The 24,335-nt window shown below is 44.6% G+C and overlaps 1 protein-coding gene across 2 annotated transcripts in view; it reads right to left on the bottom strand.

The window, feature by feature from the left end:
* LOC124015407 (rap guanine nucleotide exchange factor-like 1) overlaps nt 1–13,510 on the bottom strand; it is a 33,301-nt gene extending 19,791 nt beyond the window's left edge. The window contains exon 1 of one of the 2 annotated variants that reach the window (XM_046330573.1): nt 12,260–13,510. In XM_046330573.1, the coding sequence (XP_046186529.1) occupies nt 12,260–12,641 (382 nt within the window). In that variant the 5' untranslated portion in view covers nt 12,642–13,510. The remainder of the gene's footprint in view (nt 1–12,259) is intronic. The other variant, XM_046330574.1, reaches the window with a different exon arrangement.
* Between the last annotated feature and the right edge of the window lie 10,825 nt (nt 13,511–24,335).

Raw genomic sequence — 24,335 nt, 5'->3', positions numbered from 1 at the left:
CCACATATTGTCGACCTCTTGGCAGTACTGGTTTCCCCACAGTTGCCTGGGAGACGCCACGTTGAGTGGCTGCAGTGAGACTGAGCCCAGAAAGAGAGGAGAGGGAGCGGAAGAGCAGAGGAAGCAAACAGAACAATATGAAAGTAGCAACAGACAGGCAAAGCAAAGAGAGAGGAGAGGAACGAAAGAGCGCGAGAGAGAGAGAGAGTGTGAACGTGGGTGGCGGAGGAGAAACAAATGGGATGCAAAGGAGAGAGAACCGGAGGAAAGTGCATGAGAAAGAGAGAATAAGAGGAGTGGGTGAGTGAGTGAGGAAGAGGGGTGAAGGGACGCAGGTTTCAAATCTTCTTCCCCATCATTATCCCCCTGGAGCTGTGTGTGTGACCACAGGAAAATAACACATCTGTTCAATTCCATACCTGCAAAGGAACAGCAGGGCACTACAGAGCTAGCTATGAAGTGCAGTGTGGCAGAAGAGACCATAGAAACAAATAGCATAGAGAGGACACATTCCTTGTTTGTTTCATGTGGAGCTTACATTCTAAAGTCTCATCGTAAGAGGCCAGCATAGATCTGAATGTGAGAGAAGGCATCATGTTTGACTCATCCAATATGGCTGCCGGGCTCTCGGGCAGGTTGCCACTGTGTTTTGTTGGGGATGTCTGTTCAGTCCATTCATGTTCTAGATGAGGGGGAAGACCCATTTTGACAGGCTCGTAGATCCACAGTGGTAACAGAGAGATGGCCATTGATAATCTCCCTGCTCCTCTGTCAAACTCTAACACTGTGTGTCCAACTTCCACGCCAAAGAGATAAATAGCATGTGCTGAAGATGGATCGGCGCACGTAACAGGGGTGGGAAGACGTTTCCCCTCTCGCCAAAGCCTGTTCTCTCGTTTTCTCTCCTCCCACCACGCATTTTGCAGAAGCTTAAAGTGCAGAAAATCTCTGGCTCAGATTAGAATTGAGCACACTGCTCCACATGACAGGAGTGGGAGAGGAGCACTCCTGTCCAATAAACACAGACACAAAACACATACGCCCCAGAATCTCAAACATGTACAGCGTGTGCGTGGGGGTGCACATGTACACATAAACGTGCATGCTTACGCATTCATGCAAAGGTAGATTATTTCAAATGGATACTACACATATGTACAAAAGTTATTTACAGATAACAGACTCTCTCATTCAAACACCTGTGCATAAACAGAAATAAATTAAATAAAATAATAAACACTCCCTCCCTGCCCACCTCCCCCAGTCTGTGCCTACATTCAAACGGCAAGAGGGCTGTGGTGGGAGGGGGGGCGGGTGAAGGCCATGCATGCGTGTTTGAGATTTGGAGTGGGCAGAGCATACAGCCTCGAAGAACACCCTATCCCCCTTTCTCTCTCGCCCTGCAGGAAGCACAATGGCTGGGAGGGGAGCAGTGCACACTCCCTTCAAGGGTGGAAAATGGCAGGATGGAGAGATGGAAGGAGGTTGTTGTTCAAGTCACAGCTGTGGACCACCTCATACCAAGGGGGAGTAGTTTCAGAATCATAACGCGAGGTCTGGAGACCGCTCATAAAGCAACAGCTGTACATGTGGTTTGGATCTGGATGTGAACCAGTGGGACTGATTCAAAAACAAGATATTTACTCCGGCGGTGCTGACCTGTTGCACCCTCTACAACCACTGTGACCCTGCTGGTCCTTAATGGCCACGTACTCTTATAATCTCAACCTGGCACAGCCAGAAGAGGACTGGCCACCCCTCAGCCTGGTTCCTCTCTAGGTTTCTTCCTATGTTTCTGCCCTTCTAGAGAGTTTTTCAAAGCCACCGTGCTTCGACATCTGCATTGCTTGCTGTTTGGGGTTTTAGGCCGGGTTTCTGTACAGCACTTTGTGACATCAGCTGATGTAAAAAAGGGCTTTATAAATATAGTTGATTTAATATTGGAGACACAAAAGCAGATTTCAGCCCATCCCTAGCTACTAACTGAACTCGTCTGGTATGCAGTTATATAAAACTGTGATACGTATCCCGTTTCTATGGTGACCTTGTCTTTTTGACTGTACTCTACCTTACTATGCGCACACACGCGCCCTCAGCGCTCTCTTAAGTGTTTGGGTTTCAGCAAGAAGTGGTCAGATGGAGAGGTAGAGAGTGTGTGTGGGCGAGTTTGTGTGTGTGTGTGTGTGTGTGTGTGTGTGTGTGTGTGTGTGTGTGTGTGTGTGTGTGTGTGTGTGTGTGTGTGTGTGTGTGTGTACTCTCTGCATCTGCCTGTCGGCGCTTGTCACACTTATCTGGTGCATCTCCAGCCCTCTGCCCACCTTCCCCACGCCAATTCTCATTCTCCACCTCCAAACACACAGCCATTGACATGCAAATGAACACCAGGGCAAATATAAAAAACACACACGCACACATACACAATCCTGCATTGAAATGGCAGAGGAAAAAGTCACACACAAAGCAGATCTGCATGGACAATCTGGATTTAGTCAGTAACCCTAAAGCAAATGGTGACAAACATAAACACAGACACGCAGCATTGGTTGCCTGCTGTTCATAGTGAACGGCAGCCCTCTTCTCTGGTTAACCTAATTCAAGCTGCACCCAGGAGCTACACGGAGGCATTTCCCTCCCCAACCACAACAACCCTCCCTTTTTGGGCAGTGGAGAGACTCGTCTGAAGAGAGGCTCAAATATGCATCCGAGGGCATCCAACTTGAGGAAATGCCTGTGCCAGTCACATAGCATTATCCACACTCGTGGGGAAAGTATCAGACACATAGATGAAGTACCAGTCCAAAAGGTTTGGACCCACATACTCATTCGTGTTTAAAAAAAAAAAAAAAATTCTACATTGTAGAATAATAGTGAAGACATCAAAACTATGAAATAACACATGAAATCATGTAGCAACCAAAAAAAAAAAGTGTTAAAAAAATACACAATTATATTTTAGATTCTTCAAAGTTGCAACCCTTTGCCTTGACAGCTTTGCACACTCTTGGCATTCCCTCAACCAGCTTCATGAAGTCGTCACCTGGAATGCATTTCAAATTTACAGGTGTGCCTAGTTAGAAGTTCATTTGTGGAATTTCTTTCCTTCTAATGTGTTTGAGCCAATCAGTTGTGTTGTGACAAGGTGGGGTGGTATACAGAAGAAAGCCCTATTTGGTAAAAGACCAAAGTCCATATTATGGCAAGAACAGCTCAAATAAGTAAAAAGAAGCAACAGTCCATCATTACTTTAAGACATGAAGGTCAGTCAATCTGGGAAAATGTTGAATAAAATTTTATTGGTCACATACGTGTTTAGCAATGTTATTGCGGGTGTAGCGAAATGCTTGTGAACTTTGAACGTTTCTTCAAATGCAGTCGCAAAAAGCACCAAGCGCTATGATGAAACTGGCTCTCATGAGGACCACCACAGAAAAGGAAGACAGAGTAAACTCTGCTACAGAGGATAAGTTCATTAGAGTTACCAGCCTCAGAAATTGCAGCCCAAATAAATGCTTCAGAGTTCAAGTAAACAGACCTCTCAAAATCAACTGTTTAGAGGAGACTGTGTGAATCAGGCATGGCATACCACAGCATTCTGCAGCGATATGCCATCCCATCTGGTTTGCGCTTAGTGGGACTATCAATTGTTTTTCAACAGGACAATGACCCAACACACCTCCAGACTGTGTAAGGGCTATTTGACCAAGAAGGAGAGTGATGAAGTGCTGAATCAGATGACCTGACCTCCACAATCACCAGACCTCAACCCTATAGAAATGGTTTGGGATGAGTTGGACCGCAGAGTGAAGGAAAATCAGACAAAAAGTGCTCAGCATATGTGAGAACTCCTTCAAGACTGTTGGAGAAGCATTCCTCATGAAGCTGGTTGAGAAAATGCCAAGAGTGTGCAAAGATTGCATCAAGGCAAACTTTGAAGAATTTCAAATATATTTTGATTTGTTGAACACTTTTGCAGTTACTACAGTCATGGCCAAAAGTTGAGAATGACAAAAGAACATACATTTTTACAAAGTCTGCTACCTCAGTTTGTATGGAATACCTAGGATAGGATAAAGTAATCCTTCTCACCCCCCCCTCCCCTCCCCCCCCTTAAAATATTTAGATGCACTATTGTAAAGTGGCTGTTCCACTGGATGTCATAAGGTGAATGCACCAATTTGTAAGTCGCTCTGGATAAGAGCGTCTGCTAAATGACTTAAATGTAAATGTATGATGGCCATTTGCATATACTCCAGAATGTTATGAAGAGTGATCAGATTAATTGCAATTAATTGCTAAGTCCCTCTTCGCCATGCAAATTAACCGAATCCCCAAAAAAGCATTTCCAATGCATTTCAGCCCTGCCACAAAAGGACCAGCTGACATCACGTCAGTGATTCTCTCATTAACACAGGTGTGAGTGTTGAAGAGAACAAGGCTGGAGATCACTCAGTCATGCTGATTGAGTTCGAATAACAGACTGGAAGCTTCAAAAGGAGGGTGGTGCTTGGAATAATTGCTCTTCCTCTGTCAACCATGGTTACCTGCAAGGAAACATGTGCTGTCATCATTGCTTTGCACAAAAAGGGCTTCACAGGCAAGGATATTGCTGCCAGTAAGATTCCACCAAATTCAATCATTTATCGGATCATCAAGAACTTCAAGGAGAGCGGTTCAATTGTTGTGAAGAAGGCTTCAGGGCGCCCAAGAAAATCCAGCAATCGCTAGGACCGTCTGGCTGTTGATTCAGCTGCAGGATCGGGGCACCACCAGTACAGAGCTTGCTCAGGAATGGCAGCAGGCAGTTGTGAGTGCATCTGCATGCACCGTGAGGCGAAGACTTTGAGGAGGGCCTGGTGTCAAGAAGGGCAGCAAAGAAACCACTTCTCTCCAGAAAAAGCATCAGGAACAGACTGATATTCTGCTAAATGTACAGAGATTGGACTGATGAATCCCCATTCCGATTGTTTGGGGAATCTGGAAAATACTTGTCCGGAGAAGACAAGGTGAGCGCTACCATCAGTCCTGTGTCATGCCAACAGTAAAGCATCCTGAGACCATTCATGTGTGGGGTTGCTTCTCATCCAAGGGAGTGGGCTCACTCATAATTTAGCCTAATAACACAAATAAAGAATGGTACCAACACATCCTCCAAGAGCAACTTCTCCCAACCATCCAGGAACAGTTTGGTGACGAACAATGCCTTTTCCAGCATGATGGAGCACCTTGCCATAAGGCAAAAGTGATAACTCGGGGAACAAAACATCGATATTTTGGGTCCATGACCAGGAAACTCTCCAGACCTTAATCCCATTGAGAACTTGTGGTCAATCCTCAAGAGGCGGGTGGACAAACAAAAACCCCAAAATTCTGACAAACTCCAAGCATTGATTATGCAAGAATGGGCTGCCATCAGTCAGGATGTGGCCCAGTTAGTTGACAGCATGCCAGGGTTGATTGCAGAGGTCTTGAAAAAGAAGGGTCAACACTGCAAATAGTCTCTTTGCATCAACTTCATGCAATTGTCAACAAAAGCCTTTGACACTTATGAAATGCTTGTAATTATACTTCAGCTTTCCATAGTAACATCTGACAAAACTATCGAAATACACTGAAGCAGCAAACTTTGTGGAAATGAATATTTGTGTCATTCACAAAACTTATGGCCACAACTGTACATGATTCCCGGTGTTAATTTCATAGTTTTGAAGTCTTCACTACTATATATATATATATACACATATATACACATATACACATACATATATATATATATATTTGGAAGCACTGCTCTACTGTTTATTATAGGTCCACTGTAATAGGACACTTCATGCACGTTGTTATTTTCCCAAGACACTCCCACCAAGCAACACTACGGGTCACTCCCCAGATGTCTAAGCGATACGCCCACATGGCGTCTCCCTCTAGTACACGCCCCTGTGACAGAGCTATAAGAATAAGTGCACATGTACAAACACACATGGCTGCCATGGGAAACACCCTTAATCAATAGACTTCACCAAGAAAGAAAAGGCTAAGATGTTTTTCCTCAGTTTAGTTTCTGAGCACACGTCGTTGCCCTTCAACTCAGCTGCTGTGACCTTTTGTCTGCTATTCACACATTTAAAGACCATGTTGGAACTGAAGGTTGGGATTGATGGGTCTCTGTTGGAGCCCTTCGAACAGCAGAACTCAGGAGGAGATGGCTACTGCAAACATATGCCTTTCACCTTTCCTCCATTTCTCATCACGGACGTTTCCCCGAGGTTCTGAAAGAAGAACTACTAACATTTTGCTCTTCACACTGTGTGTTCAGAGGATACTCTAAGTAACAATGCACCTGCCATAGTGGCTTCTTAGCCTTCTCCAAATCCTCTCAGTTTATCATCATGTAGCATGTACATCTTCCTCTGGCCCTTATGCTGGGGACCATTCTGGAGAGAGTATGCTTCTCGGCCCTGGATTGTCCCTTAAATGTAACCTGACATTTTTCCATGCTAGTCAATTATCTCTAATACAACTGTTCCCAAATCAGATTCCTAAGCCTGCCAAGTTGATTGGTCTACTATCCCCTGAGATCAGGCCTGTTCCTGGGTCAATATTTAGTGTTACAGGGGGAGGGACGGAGGACGGAGGGTTGTTATTACTGCCGCTGGTTAGCGGCGTTTCTCCTAGCGTGCTTGGGGCCATCTGTGTGCGAGCGTGTGTGCCTAATGTGGCACCTCGCACGGCAGAGAAAATAACCACTGCTCCTGTCACGTCAAAGGATGTCAAGTGGCGGGGCAGTTCACCAGGGTAGGTCATCGTCACTACCCAGCTGGCTAGGCTGCTGCAACCAGACTCCCTCTGGATGGTCAACACTCGGAGAAAGAAGCCACTGCACTGATCTACTTGTCATCAGCCCACCTGGCTAGTAGGTAAAGAAGTGCTGATTCGATGAGAACATCCTTATGATACAGAAGCCAGTTAACAAGTGTCTTTTGCTCGATCGCTCTGTCCCCTTCTTCCGCTCACTAGCTGGCACACTGTCCACATAGTTTATGGAAGCTCCATTCCCTCTCTCCCAAGTCTCATGTTCTCAAACACTCAACTCCTTCCTTCCTGCACTCTCTCTGTTTCTGTTTCTGTTTCTGCCTCCTCCTCCTCCTCCTCCTCCTCCTCCTCCTCCTCCTCCTCCTCCTCCTCCTCCTCCTCCTCCTCCTCTTGCTTCCCTGTGAGTGCTGGTTGCCATGTGAACAGGTGCTGTGCTGGAGAGCCTCTTTTCCACGCTGGGCACACAGATAGACAAGCTCCAACCCGCTCTCTCACACACACACATCCAAGCACACACTCTTATGCAAGCACATAAATGCACACATCCGTCCAAGCTAAAAAAGTACAAAAATCCAAACACACACACAGGCAAAAAAAAAACTACAGACACACACACACACACACACACACAGTAAGGCAAGTCAATCAGCCCTGGAGGGCCCCATCGTGCTCTCCTCTCCCCAGAGTGGTCCAGGTGCGTGGGCTAAAGAGGAGAGGAGAGTGCAGGCATGTAGGGGGGGGGGGGTCGGCCATCCCTTCCTTCCTTATGTAAAAGCATCCAAAAAGGAGTGGGCACTAGGCTAGCAGCTTCTCTTTTAATCCCTCTTTCTTTCCATAAAAGAATCATCAGAATCCCTCCCACACTGCCCAACGCAAATCACATTTTCTCTCTGCACTCGGTCCCTTTTCCGCCGCTCGCCTTTCGTTCCACAAGACTGTGCAGCTGCGTGCCTCAGAGTCTCAGAACAACCGCCTAAGGAGCGTCTCTCTGGATGTGGAATGTAAAAGCAATGAGAGCATCAAGCGAAGTTAAAGTCTAGTCTAAACATCCCACTTGGCTTTGTGAATAACTGATGTGGAGCTTTTGATACAAGGCATGTTCCCTCTGCATTGCAAGTGTTTCAAAGCCAACATCAAACCCCCCCAAGTCCTTGTCAGTCTGCTGCTGCAACACAAAACAACCATGCAATGTACTGTAAGCAACTGCTGCAGCATCTCCAGGGTACCCGTGGGTGACCGGTTTCAAATCTCTTCTACTCGTTTAGTTTTATGCTTTTACATGCAATACCATTGGTATACTAAGAATGTGTACAGTCCAAAATGTACAGGATGTGGAGAGGCAAATTCACCCGCTTTGTTATTATGGGGAGAGTCAATCCATCTGTTTTCGTCAGACAATAATAGTGGGAATGGGACTGTAGACATGTGGTTTCCCAGGTTGAAACACGCATCGCAAGTTAGACGTGGCTTCATTAACAGATTGTTTTGATCTCGACTTCCACTGGAACTCGGAGACTGTACACACCTTTAAAAATAAAATTGCCTAACCCTTGCCTCAACACGCCCGTTCCGAGAGCCAATGGTGTGATTGGACAAGAAATGAAACCACAAGGTAAAACAGGGTTACACAAGAGCAGGGCCGTTGACCTTGGGAAAAGGACGGGACTTTTTAGATAGGGGCTGTCAAAATGCTTCTAATCTGTTCTTTACCTGCGGCTCGGTCTCCCCCTCTCCCACACCACACACACACACACACACACACACACACACACACACACACACACACACACACACACACACACACAGAGGGCAGTGACTCAGACAGTTTATGGTGTTTGGAGCGCCACTCAGCCAACACTGATCTGGGACTGCTGATATGGACAGCCAGGTGCATTGTATCTCCGTGAGAGCACTGTGGTATGGGGTGGTAAAATGTTATTGGGTGTGGTGTACTCAGGTCTGTCAGGTAGTGTGTCAGACAGGAGGGTGTGAGACAGGGAGTCATAAGGTGCAAGGGGTTGGGGAGCATGCCGTGTTTAGGTCATAGTGGACCTTGTTGACATTGTTTCACCATAAACACATTTGCATCCAACAGACACACTTCCGAATTAGAAACATTCACACTATATAAACCAGGATCAAGATCCAACCTAGATCCATAATCCAAAGATTCATTTCTGCTCCACATGTAAGGGTGGGCAGGTCTGCTCAATCTGGTCCGCTATTTGTAACTAATCCTGGATTAGCCGCGCTTTTTTCAGATTTTCTACATATTCTAGAACATCCCCATCCAAACAGCAGCGAGCTCGGCCCTCCAAGAAACAGGTTAAACGAGATTAAACACATTTAAAGCTATCTGGGTTGCAGTTCCCTCCGTGTTTATAACACCAACGCAGCGCGCTGAAGTGAATTAAGTCAAAGAGAAAAATGAGTCTGAGGGAGAAGAAAATCAAATGAAAGTCAAACAAAATAGTGACCTTTTGGAATGGGACCAGATGAACTCTCATGAACCCACTTCAGACGTACGACAACCAAGTTCTCTGTATATGTATTTGTCAAACTCAAAGCATACATAGATAAGGTTCAACATGAACCCATGTATCAATACAACCTCCCATTTTGATTCATTCTGGAATCACACCTGCCGTTTCAAACACGACCATTGGCTGCTATACAAAGCCAATTCGATCTCCAGCAACACTATGCTGCTTCTCTCGTCTTATGAATGACGCAGTGGAGATATGCCTTTTCCTGTAGAATACAGTAGGGGGAAATTGACAACAACAAAAACAAGAGCAAGAGAGAGGAATTCGAGCTCAGTCAATTCAGGCTCAGTCACTTTGACAGGAACATACAGGATGACCCGGGGAGCAGGTCAGCGAGGTCATCGGAAAGGAGGTACACTGGCTTTGCAATGCATAATGGGGGATGGTTGCCTGCAAGCAGAATAGTTATGTGAAAATTTGCTGGAGGTGCAGTGAACCCTTATGCACTAAAATAACCTAGGAAGAGCAGATTCCTCCTGCAACAGAGCAAAAGGAACTGATGTGGATTATCACTAAACAGTAGATCTCAATTAAGAGTCCTCCACACAGCTAATTGCCTGGTGTTCATTCTGAGACATTTCCTGATCATATTTTAATTGAGCTGTTCACCGTTGCCCGTAATAATGCCTGAACAGCACATCACAGTCGTACTTCATAAACCTATTGGATTTCCCCAGAGAGACCTGGCAATAGTGTTACAGTGTGCGAAACCCACATCATGCGCCAATGCAACAAATATGTTGAGCAGAATCCGAGGATTGGCTGGGAGGACAATCTGCATGTTATACAGGAAGCCCTGGCAATCCACCTTGGAAAACTCTGTTAATAAATCCTGTTACTGCAGGACTTGTTGAGATAAGCAGTGGATAATTTTTTTCTTCTCACACTGAGGTATGGCATTGGCAAAGCTGCATAGTAAAAATGGACATACTGGAGGATTCACTCAAAGGTAGACATTGACAGCAAGGGTGTCATCTAATGCAGCGTATCACTCACCCAACCATCCCTCACGGGATAGGCATACATCATGACCACTAACCTACTTGCCTTCAACAACAACAACAACTGCCTGGGAATCTTCTCTGGCACCATTCCAAGAACCCATCACCAGCTCCATCACAAACATATGTTTATGGTTGCTATATTACAGTGTATTCATATCTGGGCTCGGCGTTGCGTAGGTCGCTTTCTAGGCTTAGTCCGTTACCTGTACAAAATTGTAATCAGTAGCCTCGTTTTTGGATTACCGAAACTCGGCCATGTAATCCGATTCAGTTTAAGATTACTTCTCCCTTTAGGAGGCAGCACATGCAAACCTCACTGGGCACATTGGCTAAAGTAGAACTTGGTTCTATTTGAGACGCCCAGCAAGTCCCCTCCTTATTGGATATCAGGAAGATTCAAACCCAGGTGGAAGCTTGAAAGACAAATTAGGAGATGAATTAACGATAACGGAGTCAGAATCCACAGGGGGAACAAACTTAAACCCCTTTTCAATGCTGAATGGAATGTTGTTTTTTTTTTTACCGCAAATATGCTTTGTGAATTTCAAAGTAATCCAAGAAGTAATCATGTCGTTTTACAAAGTATCTGTAATTTGATTCATATTTTTGCTGGCAACGTAATTGATTAGGGTTCATTTTTCGTAATCAGATTACATGTAACTGATTGAATCAGTTACTCCCCAACCCTGTCTGGGTTTAATTTAAAAATTGGTCACAACCTCCAAATTTCAATTTGGAGAGTCTAAAAGGGCAGAGTCAATAGATCTATGACACACACACACACCAATGTGGCTACGCATCTGGCACCTTTGACGCTAACGATACCAATTCATATTTGTTATATTCACAGGAAATGTGGAGAGAAATGCTACAGATATGTAGGGTGCGGATATTCTTCTTTAAAGTGTGCACTGGTGTCTTCTAGTTTGGTCTACGAAATGTTCAACATATTATTGTTTGAATTCTGCATACTCATCTCCTCACAATCCCTTGTGATACAAAATCATTTTGGATCAAACGCTTTAGGATAATAATGTAGAATAAAACATGATTAAACCCATTGTATCGTCTGCTCTTTAGCTGCCAACAGAAACATTGCATTTTAGGATGAGAATCATGACCTCCTTTTTTAGAAATAAATAAATAAAAGTGCACAAGCTCAGCAGCCAATGTGCGAAGACTAGCGCGATCCTCCATGACCGATCATGAAGCAGCCAGTTTCCATATGAAAGACACCCTGCTACTGTAATAGGCAAGTGCACATGAGCTCAATCAAAATACTACGTTGAGAATAAACTGAACCCTACACATTAGATTTAGGGAGAGTTTCGTTTGGGGTTTTAAGTGCCACCAACACGTAAATATGATTCAATTTGCGAGGTCTTCTTTTCTAGAGGCGTGAGAAACATCTGGACCATCCCTTTTAATAACAGACTTTCATTTTGTCTTAACGAGGACAGCCGTTCTTATGTAACCGTATAATCAGTTAATATAACAAGGCAATGATGGGAAGAATCCCTTCTGCACCAACCACCGCCTAATCCAATCATTCTACAGCCTGGAATAGATCACTGACTGTTTCTTTGGAGTTTCTGTTATTGTTATGAGCAAAAGGAGAAAATAAGCAAAAGCTTAGTTATTTGCAATAGCCTATGTAGACCTATAGACTAGGATATAGCCTAATCAAGGACCAAATGGTAGTTTGGGGTTCCTGGATAGACTACATTCCTTTGACAAGTTAATAGCTTGGCTAATTTGCAAAAGTGAAACGCAAGAACACCATGATTTGGTGTGAAACAGTTGAGGAATTCGTCAAACAACTGAGTGTGATGATTGACAAGGCCAATATGTGGATGCATTGTGTTGCATAAATGCGGTTGATTGACGAGGTCCATTTACCTGTGCAGTTGCCATATCGTTTGCCCGCCACACTGTCCAGGAGCGCCAGCGCCAGGTTGTCCGGTGTGTCCGCAGGCAGCGGGGTCCAGCTCGTGTCCAGACTCGCCTCGGAGCTTTGCTCATCGCTAGACAGCGACGGGCTCCTAATGTCCGCAGTGGCCGAGGGCCAGCACGGTGCTTCCTCAGTGTCCGGGCTGAACACCTCCCTGGCCGGACCGCTCTCTGGAGAAGTCTCCCTGAAAAACGGAACCACCCGAGACAGGCTGGCTCGCCGCCGAGAAGCGCCAGTGCCAGTCGCCTTCTCCCCAAAGCCACCAGCTCGAGTGAGCGCCGTTGTCTGTTTCTTCAAAAACTTTTCCAGGGGCTTCATTCCCGCCGGCATTTTGATACAATACCGCAAAAAAATGCTTTTTTCGATGGTGATTGATATTAACTGAATACCTCTGCAGGAACTATCGTTGTGTGACTACATTATACAAGCATCCATGCGTACTTCTATTGACCTGTCTTCGTAGTAAGCTCTTGCATGGAAATAATTAACCCATTTGTCAAATCATGATTTTAAAAGATCATTGTAAAAATCCGATTTGTGAAGCAGCAGTCTATCGACGTCGGCGACAGCGTGCTCACAGACGACTGCACGTTCTGGCTGAGTGGCATTTATCGCAAAATATCAAAACCTGCTCCACAACAACCGCTCCCTGGCGTCTCCACCTCTGCAGACGTTTCGGGCGCGTCAATGAACAATGTTTGTCAGTTTCAAGCAGCGGCCAAAATACACTGGATGACGAACACACACTCTCAGCAGAGCACAGTGCGATAAACCGAAACAAAATATAAGGATAACAGCGGGGGGGTGATAAATAGGCGCCCCAGTAGCTTTTTACCAGAGACAAATGCGACGCGTCTCTGCCGCATGGGGTATGTCTTGCTGCTGGCGTCAAAGCAATCTACTGCAGTAATATCGCCAGTGGGAATGGCCTCGGCCCTTCAGCATGTGTGGGAGCTTGTTCAGATAAGTACCAGCGTTTCCCTCTCCCCTTCTCCGTTTGAATGCTTATTGAATGCAGTGGTTCGAGCTCTGTGTGGACAAACGCACACCCCCGAAGAGTGTGAATGTGCTGTATTTGGGACCGCTGCTATATTAACTCGCTCAGTCACTCACTCACTCCCTCCATTCCTTCATCTGCAGTTGCGCGTTTGTTGCAGTCAGTACTCCTCAGTGCCTGCTGAATGGCAGCTGCTCACTCCCACTGAAAACCAGGGCCGGTCTTTGGCATACATGATTAGGGTGGTTGCCTCGTGCCCCCGGCCGCTAGGGGGCCCCGAACAATAAAAACAAACATTTCAAACATTTTTGAAGGGGGAACTCAGTTGGGGTCTAAACTTACTGTTTAGCGCTAGAATAGTAGTATACACAAGGTGCAATTTCGAAATGTAGTCGTGCATCAGCAGTTTCCCTCTAGTTATGTCAGTCACTGACAACCACTCAATTAGCCCATGTCAGCTAAACCTTTTTTTGGTTGATAAGTTAGTCTACGCAGCTATCTAAACTTTTAGTAATCATGGCTGAGTTACCGACCAGGCACTAAGGGAACGTTTCAAGCAGAGAGACAGGTGGATACTCTATTATAGTTGACAAGTCACATAGAAACAGGGATCTTGTACAATGTCGCATGGAGCAGAAATAGCATTCAACACCGTGCTACATTTTGACAATAGCCAACTACTTGACAATACTTCTATTTCTGATGATTTGTCCTACGTACAGTATGTACTGTATAAGGACAATGAAACTGTAAGATTGACATATTTCTCAACATGCTCACAACCTGCCATTGGATACAAAAAAATGTATGTCAAGTTAGTCAAATACTGTGTGGAAAATTATACTGAGTGCACAAATCATTAGGAACACCTGCTCTTTCCATGACATACACTAACCAGGTGAATGTGGTTGAAAATCTTGTTGATGTCACCTGTTAAATCCACTTGAACTAGTATAGACAAAGGGAAGTAGATAGGTTAAAGAATATTTTTTTATTATCCTTGTCAATTGAGGCGTGGATTGTGCATGTGTGCCACTCAGTGGGTGAATGGGCAAGATAAAGGATTTAAGTGCCTTTGAACGGTTATGGTAGTAGGTGCCAGGCACACACATTTGTGTCAGTGTGTGTGTGTGTGTCAAGCACTGCAACGCTGCTGGGATTTTCAAGCTCAACAGTTTCCCGTGTGTATCAAGAATGGTCCACCACCCAAAGGACATCCAGCCAACTTGACACAACTGTGGGAAGCATTGGAGGCAACATGGGCCAGCGTCCCTGTGGAACGCTTTCGACACCTTGTAGAGTCCACACCCTGATAAATTGAGGCTGTTCCGAGGACAAAAGGGGGGGTGAAACTCAATATTAGGAATATGTTCCTAATGTTTTGTTCACTCAGTGGATATTTACAATCTACTATTTGTTCCATTCAGTGCTTCAAACATAAGCTTTGAAATGTACCTTGTATTTTTGATATTGGAATAAATGGTTGTTAAAATTACTAAATGGAGACCAAATAGCCCCACCTGTTTAGCAAAAACAAAAAAAAGGTTGTTTGCAAACTGATATGTGACATGTATTAATGCCAAAATAACAACAATGGAAGAAGAAAAAAAAGCATTGAGTTAATAAAGCCACAGACAAACATGGTCTCTTTTTTTGTTTTCTTGATCAAGGCAGCTCCAAAATGCAGGTGTTTCAGCCTAGCTTAGTGCTGTCTGTGGTGGAGGGCCAGCATGCGGAAAATACGGAGCGTAGGGGTTGGTAATGTTCTCTAGTTGCGCCGTGATTGGTTCAGTGTTCTGTCACTCATGTGGACACTACATCACCGCAAAATCTACGGGGAGAGCTAGAAATGTCAAGTCCCTTGAGTGCTGCCATAGAGTTGCATTAGAAGTTTCCATCCAAGAAGGTCATTGGCCACAGATAAAATGACATCAAATCACATATCTATTGTAGCTTTGATTGGACTGATCATGTCAACATCATACTTTCAAAATCTTAGCTAGCAAGCTAGCAGTCATCATCATGAATCAAGTCGACAATCTACTGGCAAATCCTTTCAATCCTTGTCATATGAAGAGAAATTATAGATAAAACGTATCAGTGCTCATCTGCCATTGGACATAAATAAACATTACACAACTACTTGCAAATCGCAAATTCAACAATGAGTGGTTTGGAAGGAATGAGTGTCTAACTTTTTTCCCAGTTGTCTTGAAAGCAGCATCAATTCTGAGAATGCCAGACTTTGATGACAAAGTTTGATGACAAAATCTGCCCACGAAGGACCTCCGAGCCACCTTCCTTTTCAAGTGAGCACAGCACAACAAGGTAACTCCAAAAAAGTATTGTATGCTGCTGCATAAATGATATAATATGCCCGGGAGATATGTATACTGTAGTTAACAAAGTAGTACTAAGTGTATGTTGTGTAGTATGCCATTGGTAGCTCATATGCCTCACTCTAATCATTTGGTCCCTTTCGCCTTCATAACTTAGCCTACTGTTCTGACTTGGTGGTGCACATGTAGCCTATAGCCTGTTTTAGAGAAATGTAATCATCAAATATTGTAAGATCTTTCATTGTCTGCTTATATGCCCCCTTTATTTATCCTATCCTTCTGACTTGGTGTACAGGGAGAATACTGTAAGAACGGCCCATGTTCTGAATTCTGTCGCTGAACATTTCAACAGTGCTGAACAAATGGTTATATTGACTACGTCCGTCCTAGCTCGCTCACTAATGTTTTAATTCAAATTACGGATTGCCTCTTATCCGCTCATCGTCCCCTTATGCCATAGTTTGTACATCTCAATTGTCATGAGGAACCACATATGTTTAAGCAAGCCAGCCATATCAGCTATGTTTTTAACAGTTTGTGTGCATTGTTTGTCATCATTATAGTGCAATTAATGTATTGTGTTGTGGCTTTGCTGGCATGCATCTAAAACGTTTTTTTGAGAGTTTCCCGCACCAAGATTTACTTGCCAAAATCACCACTGGATGTATTGGTCACTACACTAAATGTTCTCATGGTATTTCACTGACAACTTTGATTTTGTATGAACGATGTGTGAAACCCCAATGAAGGCACAATCAAAGGTTCTGAACATAAGGTAGGGTTTCGAGTTTGTACTTAGTTTTGAAAATTCACCACATACTTGTGAAAAAAGCACCAAAAATATATATTTTTAAGTAACATGGCATAAATCATGGCAAAATGTGCAGAATTTCACCGAATTAGCTTTTAAACTGAAAAACGTTCTCCACCCATGGCATAATGTGTAGAATTGCAGTAAAAAAAAAATCATCTCTGCCGTCAAGAGAGGGGCACTAAAATGTTTTGCCCACGAGGTGAGGGGACCTTCAAACCAAATCTTGTCTAGGGTCCCCAAAAGCCTAGAGCCCTGCTGAAAACACACGTGTGTGTGGCAGGTTAACCCTTTATACACACACCGGTCAAGAACAAGAGTTCTATATGCTAGTTCTATATGTCAGTTGTAGAACAAGACAATTCTACATGTCAGTTGTGGTGTCGTCTTGCTCTATCTTCTCTTTTGTTGATGGATATGCCTATTTGCTCAAATGGCCCATTGTTAATTGTGGGTGGATGGGTGCTGTCTATATGGACAGGTGGCAGTCACAACCAGTGACAATAACAGAAGAACACAAGGTTCCAAGGCAGGCACGAAGGACATTGTAACAAACATGGTGAAGGACATATAGTATCTCTTGTTATGTTAAAGAATTGAATAAATTCACATTGCAAGGGCTGAAGCATCAAAGAAAGAGCATAGGCTTACTGACTATTTGTGAAGAAGTTAGGGGTTGGATGGAAGCCAATTAATCAATTATTAAAATCCCCATTCACTTATTAGATTTAGTAGTTCATTAAAGGCATAACTCGGGGATTGATTCATTATTAATCTAAGCACAATGTATTTGACCTTATTTCAGAGAAGGCCTTTCTTAGTTAAGTTTCATTCAAATTGAATTTGCTCTGTTTAAACCAGCTACGGCCATTTGAACAGTAGCAGTGACTTCATTACTCCAGTACTTGTGGCTGGTGATTGAAAATCATTCAGGATGTATTTTTGGAATCACCAATTGAGTGATATTGATTGTGGTAGCCTATTCGATGGAACAAATTAAGTTATATTTGTCATATTTGTATAAGAAATGTTGATAAAATGCCAGCTTTGGGGCAAACCTTTTATTAAATGTAAAATAAACAAGGTCTCGAAAAGGCTTAAAGAACTTCAAAGAAAGATATAACTTAACGAGGCCGATGACTGGAGCTATGATGATATAACAACAGAGCGTGAGGTTTGAACAGAAAACAGCAGCCGAGGCACTCATGATGAAATGGAACCTTATCAGGTGTCGCTTAGGGTTTCATCACCATCCTGTTGATCAACTGGACTGCAGGAGGAAACTGTATACTCACTCTGAGCTGCCGCATACTCAATACTTTGTTTCAGAGTAAATACGGGATCCGATTCCGGCCACCCACGGCTGACTGATCCGGCTCCATGCCTATGCAAGAGGTCTTTCCAGACACCGAGCACACAGGTGCCACACAACACATGTCAGAGTAAGAGAGCTCATGGCTGGGGATATTGAAAAGCATGGCTTCTCTTCTCAATAGCATGCACTTGGGGGCATCGTTTCTCTCTCAGCCTACTGCACACAGACTCATTCAGGCTATTGCCTGGACATTGAGGCAGTGTAGAAACATCTTAATAACATCTTAATAATCTTAATAAATAAGTTTTTTTTTTGCAGTGAACGGCAACCAGTGTGGCCCTCTATAAAATGTCAAACGAGACAGTGCCTGACAGTAGTAGTGAAGCCTACCTCGCACACAACCAACCACAATGCAGTTGATTTTTTAGCTGTGGGATCGTGCATGGATTTGCAAGCACCCTGAGACAATAGTTCTGATTGTCTGATCTCCTTGAGGAATGGCCTCGTCCTTGTCACTGGTTCCTTTAGCTCATCCACACTCTCTGTCTCTATTGACACAAGGCACTAGCTCCCTAGCGCCTGTCTGTGAGTGACAGGAGCGCTTACACACAGAGACCACAGCCTTTCCGTCACAGCTGGCAATATGCCAAGCTCTGCAACGTCTTGCCCGGAGCTGTAGGGATGTCGATGAGGAGGGTTTTCGATGGGGAACGTGTGTAGTGAGTGACTTATCTCAGGGAAACCTCTCTGCCCCATATCACTGACACAGGAGTGGAGTCCCCCACTCACACACGCACGCACGCACACACACGCACACACACGCACACACGCTCTCTCTTCTCTCTCTCTCTCCTGTCTCTCTCCACTGGTCACATACTGGTTGAGTCAACATTGTTTCCAAGTCATTTCAATGAAATTACATTGAACCATCGTGGAATAGACGTTGAATTGACTGAGCTTGGAATTTTGCATTCTATCGTGAAATTCCAGTCTTTTATTTAAAAGAGCAAGATGGTCCGTGTCCTCTTTAAGGCTTTGATCCTCTAAAGTTTTTTGGGGGGGCTTTTCTTAACGACATACATTTTCTTACTGCTCTATTTCCAGAAATGCCCTGAATGAAGAAGTATTTACACCAAACAATAACTCCCGCCGGTAACTATGGTAACGAGGTTTGACCACAAAACTATGATGCAGAGCTATGTTGTGTATTAGTGATTGCAAGCATTGTCCTCGGCCACAAGGTCATTACTAAATGAGGATACGGTTATCACTATACTGTACTGTACTTCCACCACAGGAGGCAGCTGAGGGGAGGACGGCTCATAATAATGTCTGGAACGGAGCGAATGGAATGGCGTCAAACACCTGGAAACTATGGGTTTGATGTATTTGATACCATTCCACCTGTTCCGCTCCAGTCATTACCACGAGCCCATCCTCTCCAATTAGGGTGCCACCGACCTCCTGTGACTTCCACATCCCCTCAGCCCTGGCTTTCTGTTTCTTCTCTCCGTCCTCCTCCTCCACTTCTGCTTTCTCTGTAACTGCCTGGTCTGTGTGGGCACTGGGTATTCCCACTGAGGTATCCCCTGCACTTCCAACACTTTGATATACAGTGAACTCCAAAATTATTGGCAGAGTGACACATTTTTGGGGGTTTTACTTCTGTACTCCACCACTTTGGATGTGAAATGATACAATGACTATGTTTAAAGTGCAGACTGTCAGCTTTGATTTGAGGGTATTTTCATATATATCAGGTGAACCGTTTAGAAATGACAGCGCTTTTTGTACGGTCCGCAAATTTTAGGGGAACAAAAATATTGGGACAAATTCACATGTATGTGTATTAAAGGGGGGGTTATGATATTTGTGAGTCTGTAACTTTCTCACTATCCATTGCAGCCATACCTCTTTCCAGCACTCCTGAGGTATCAGATAACAACTTGAGCTGCACCTGCTAGCTAAGTCAGTGGACTTTTGACAGCAGCAAAGTTTCTGCAGGGTCAAGTTGGGAATTAGCCCACTGGGCACAGACATCAATTCAATGTCTAGTCCAGCCTTTTATTTGAAAGAGAAGAACAGGCTGTGTCCTCTTTCAGGCTTTGTCCCTCTAAAGTTTTTTGGGGGCTTTTCTTAACAACAAATTTTCTTACTGCTCTATTTCTGGAAATGCCATAAATTAAAACTAATTCACCCCAAACAATAACTCCCTTTGGTAACTATGGTAACAATGTTTGACCACAAAACTATGACGCAGAGCTATGTTGCGTAGTTGTGATTGCAAGCATTGCCGTCGGTCACAAGGTCTGCCGTGTTACTAAATGAGGATATGGTTATCATGTTACGGTACTGTCCCTTCTGATCCTTCTCTCTGTCCTCCTCCTCCACTTCTGCTTTCTCTGTAACTGCCTGGTCTGTGTGGGCACTGGGTATTCCCACTAAAGAATCCCCTGCACTCCCAAAATGAGCACTTGTGCTTTACACCATACTATGGAGGAAACCAGTTTCTACACTCTGGCCTATGCAATCAAATGTCTTTTAAGGGAAGCATAGAGGTGCTAAAAGGTAAATGAATAGGCTGGGAGGGAGATGAGAGGGAAGGGGGCGGGGGTCAACCATGAGGTTACTGGTCATAACCTTTTCATTTGCACTTACCACACACGGGCGGAAAATGTCACATGAAGGTTCTAGTATGATCACCAGATTAGCTATTATGGGAGCACTGGCCTTCCAATGGCGAATGGTTTTCTATGGAGCTGAGGTCAGCAAGGTCACAGGGTCACATAGAGACTTTTATTGATACACAACTGAGCTATAGGTTTTTAGATCCACCTAATGTCCTTTACTGTGGATAGTGTGTTTGGTGTGGTCAAAAAAAAAAATGTAAAAGAAAACAGAGCAAAGTATCACTTGTGTTCAATTGGATCAAGATTGATGTCATTCTGTTTTCGTATGAATGACTGGAATCAGCTTAGAATCCATGCGGTTATAGTGGTACACTTGCTCTGTACCTTAGGACATCTCTAGGAGTAAAAAATAACCATGAAAAAATATTGAATTGATATTCACTGTGGCTGAACAACAGCGAGACAGACGTTACCACGGTGATTGGGTAATCCTATCAGTCAGTGACTGTATTGAATGTGATTCTCAGCGGTGCTGTGCCTCTCCAATGTGTCATCCACCAAGATGACAAATGACCCAGGGTGCCTAATGCACTCGCTACACTCCACTCTCTGCTCTACTGACGGACGGACATAGTTGGAGGGAGGGAGGTGCACATCTGAGATGACTCATCTGGACAACCCCCCCCCCCCACACACACACACACCCCCCCAATGAAATACACACACACATTCCCTCAGGGCTCCATGGGCTACACACACAAACAAAGCCAAGGAGGGAGCCCCGCCCCGCCGAGAGATAAATGAGGCCGGTCACCTGAGTGTGTCTGAGGATGGAGATCAGCTGGCTCTCTGTCAGAGCCTCCAACGCTCCACTGGCTCTCCTCTGGGTATCTGGGAGGAGGGAGGCTGCTCTGCCCTCTGGGGCTGTTCCACTCCTAAAAAGATTATCCTTAACTCCTCAAACAGACTCCCAACCTTCAAGCACTCTGATAAATGGAGCTTTCACTTCTCCTTCACAGCACCCACCCCACCCCTTCCTCCATCCCTTCACATCCACCCACACATGCACTGCAGACGTCTATCTGATGCTGCATATTTAGTTGAGAGCTGCTAAATGCTCTGTCTCAGTTGCAAGGACAGACAGAATGTGCCATCGTTATGGCTCTGCTGTTTTGAATTGCATCTCCTGATTTCAGCCCGGCGAAGATGAGTCAGTTCAGACAGTTCCAAATCAGAGTCCTTCAACAGGGGAATAAACTCACACATACTGCTCGAGTAGCCCAACAAGAGCTATTACTCATCTCTCAGCAGGTAGCCTAGTGGTTAGCGTGTTGAGCTAGTAACCCGAAAGGTTGCTAGATCAAATCCCCGAGCTGACAAGGTAAAAATCTGTTGTTCTGCCCCTGAACAAGGCAATTAACCCACTGTTCCTAGTCATTGTAAATAAGAATTTGTTCTTAACTGACTTGCCTAGTTAAATAAATGTTAAATAAATACAAATATTCTCATCTTTCTATACCGGTGCTATCTAGAATCTTAAAGGGTTCTTCAGCTGTCCCTATAGTGGAACCTTTTTGGTTCCAGTTAGATCCCTTTTGAGTTCTATATAGTACCCTTTACACAGAGGGTTCTACCTGGAACCAAAACGGTTCTACCTGGAACCAAAAATTGTTCTCCTATGGGGACAGCTGAATAACCCCTTTGGAACCCTTTTTTTCTAAGTGAAGGATCTTAATTTGAGCCAGCAGGAAAATAATCGTGCAACAACAGGAAATGTGAATTATTATGTGAATTATAATTCATGGCAAATTTTTGTAAGTGTTGATAAATTTTTCATCCGGGCAAATCAAGTCTGACATTTTAAAGTGGAAATGACAAACTGTTGAAGCCTTTTTAAACCTCGAATATAGTTCAAGTTTGCATTTCCTGCTTTGCAGGAAAATTCTCAGCAACTAAAGAGGGATCAAATTAATATCCTACATCTGTATACTCACAAGCCATAGAGTTACTGCTATTGGCAGTCGACGAGTCATCTTGAGGTCTATTCAGTGTCACAACACTGAACTTCAGATCATTTTTACATTGGCTCAAACGGGACTTAGATGTTCAAGAAGGGTCATCATATGGTCTACCTACCTAAGCACAGCCGTAAGGCTTCATTGAAAGACGTAAAAACTTAGTTGACATGTTTAAAAAAAAAAAAATCTTGTGTTGGGAAAGGGGTAAACAAAGAAGATAGAGAGGAGAGGAGCACCCTCACACTTTGCACTCCCTTGCACACTCATTCGTGGCAGCCTAAGCGTCAAACAGAAGAACACTGTCACTAGAGCCAGGGTGACACCAGTGTGTGATCCGACCCCGCCCAGCGCAGGAGTCCAGACGGGATGAGAGGAGTCCAGACGGGGTGAGAGGAGTTGCAACAGACCAAAACAGGGAAGGAGAGAAAGAAAGAGAGACAGAGAGATTTAGATGGAAGAAGAGGGAGACAGTCAGAGTAGCAGACTGAGAGAGACCCAGAGAGAGAGTGCAGGCCCTGTACACTACAGTGTGATAGCCTGAGTCATGTTCTATGCGTCAATGTAGGAGTGAGGGAGCAGAACAGTATCTGGGCCTTATGTGATGTGCTGTCCTGACCGTCACTCATTAGCCGGAGCCTTACAGACAGATCATTTGTCTATGGATGAGCACTACAGAGCAACTGAGGCTGCCATGAATCATGCCTGAGTTTAATGACGTGTGTCTCTCACACACACACACACATGGATGGGGGGTTGGGGGGTTGCGTCGTGGTGACATCACCACCTTTGGTGGCAGGGTGCTTTGTTTGGCCTGTAACCGTTACAATGGGACGGGAGGACGGGCCCCACCTCCGCGACGCGCACCGCGATGCTGAACAAAAACAAGGACTGGGGGACCCTGCGTTAAATATACAGGGCTGTCAAAGATGGACCATTAAGAATACATGTGTGTGAAGCTGCATGTTAGTGGAGTTGGCAGGTATTGAGGGGGACACAGAATAGACTCTCCCGCTCCCCTCAGCGCACACACACACGTTTCATGCATAGCATGCACATCCGTGAAACCCCAGCAGGCACATCAAATCATATTGGTCACATACACATGGTTAGCAGATGCAATTGCGAGTGTAGCGAAATGCTTGTGCTTCTAGTTCCGACAGTGCAGCAATATCTAACATCTCATCTAACTACCTAATACACATAATTCTAAGTAATGGAATGGAACAGGAATATGTACACATAATGCCACGCTACATCCGAAAGCCAGTCTGTTGGTGGTTGTGCATATGGAGGCCAAAGGGGCCCGACAACAATACAACCGAAACAGAGCCATTCACTTCAACTCTGCCCACACAAGTCGAGAGGGCCGGACACAAAAGAGGGAGAGAGGCAAAGGGGAGAGAGGCGAAGGGGAGAGAGGGGAATCCATATGTTACACATTCATCAGGGACAGGAGAGGAAGGAAGGGGGCTGGGGTGGATACTGAGGCAATAAGGGAAAGTAATGGGGTTGAGGGGGAAGCGGTTTTGTGGGGTAGGGGGAAGAGAGTGGTGAGGGGTAAGAGGTTTGAGGGGATTGGGGAAGAGAGGGGGGTAAAGAAGGGGTTTCAGGAAGAAAACAAGATTGACAGTTAGAGAGAGAATGGGATTACAGCATGATACCATAGTAACAAGCAGCAGAAGAAGAAGAAGAAGGTCTGCATTAAAGAGTGGGAGAGAAAAAACGTGAAAATGGGTTTGTGAGAAAATGTTGGCCAGCTTCGTTGATTGTGTGGGAGGTGTCGTGAACCCATTTCGCAAAGCTAATTAAAATGCACAAAACATCAATGGCAAGAATAATTCATTTATTTCTTCTTCAAATGAGCCTGTTTACATAAGAAACATGGCTGTGATCCCTCCCGGGCCAGAACACAAG

The sequence above is a fragment of the Oncorhynchus gorbuscha genome, linkage group LG26, assembly GCF_021184085.1.
Source record: "Oncorhynchus gorbuscha isolate QuinsamMale2020 ecotype Even-year linkage group LG26, OgorEven_v1.0, whole genome shotgun sequence".
NCBI classification, from domain to species: domain Eukaryota; kingdom Metazoa; phylum Chordata; class Actinopteri; order Salmoniformes; family Salmonidae; genus Oncorhynchus; species Oncorhynchus gorbuscha.
This window is presented reverse-complemented; position numbering and strand designations above follow the sequence as displayed.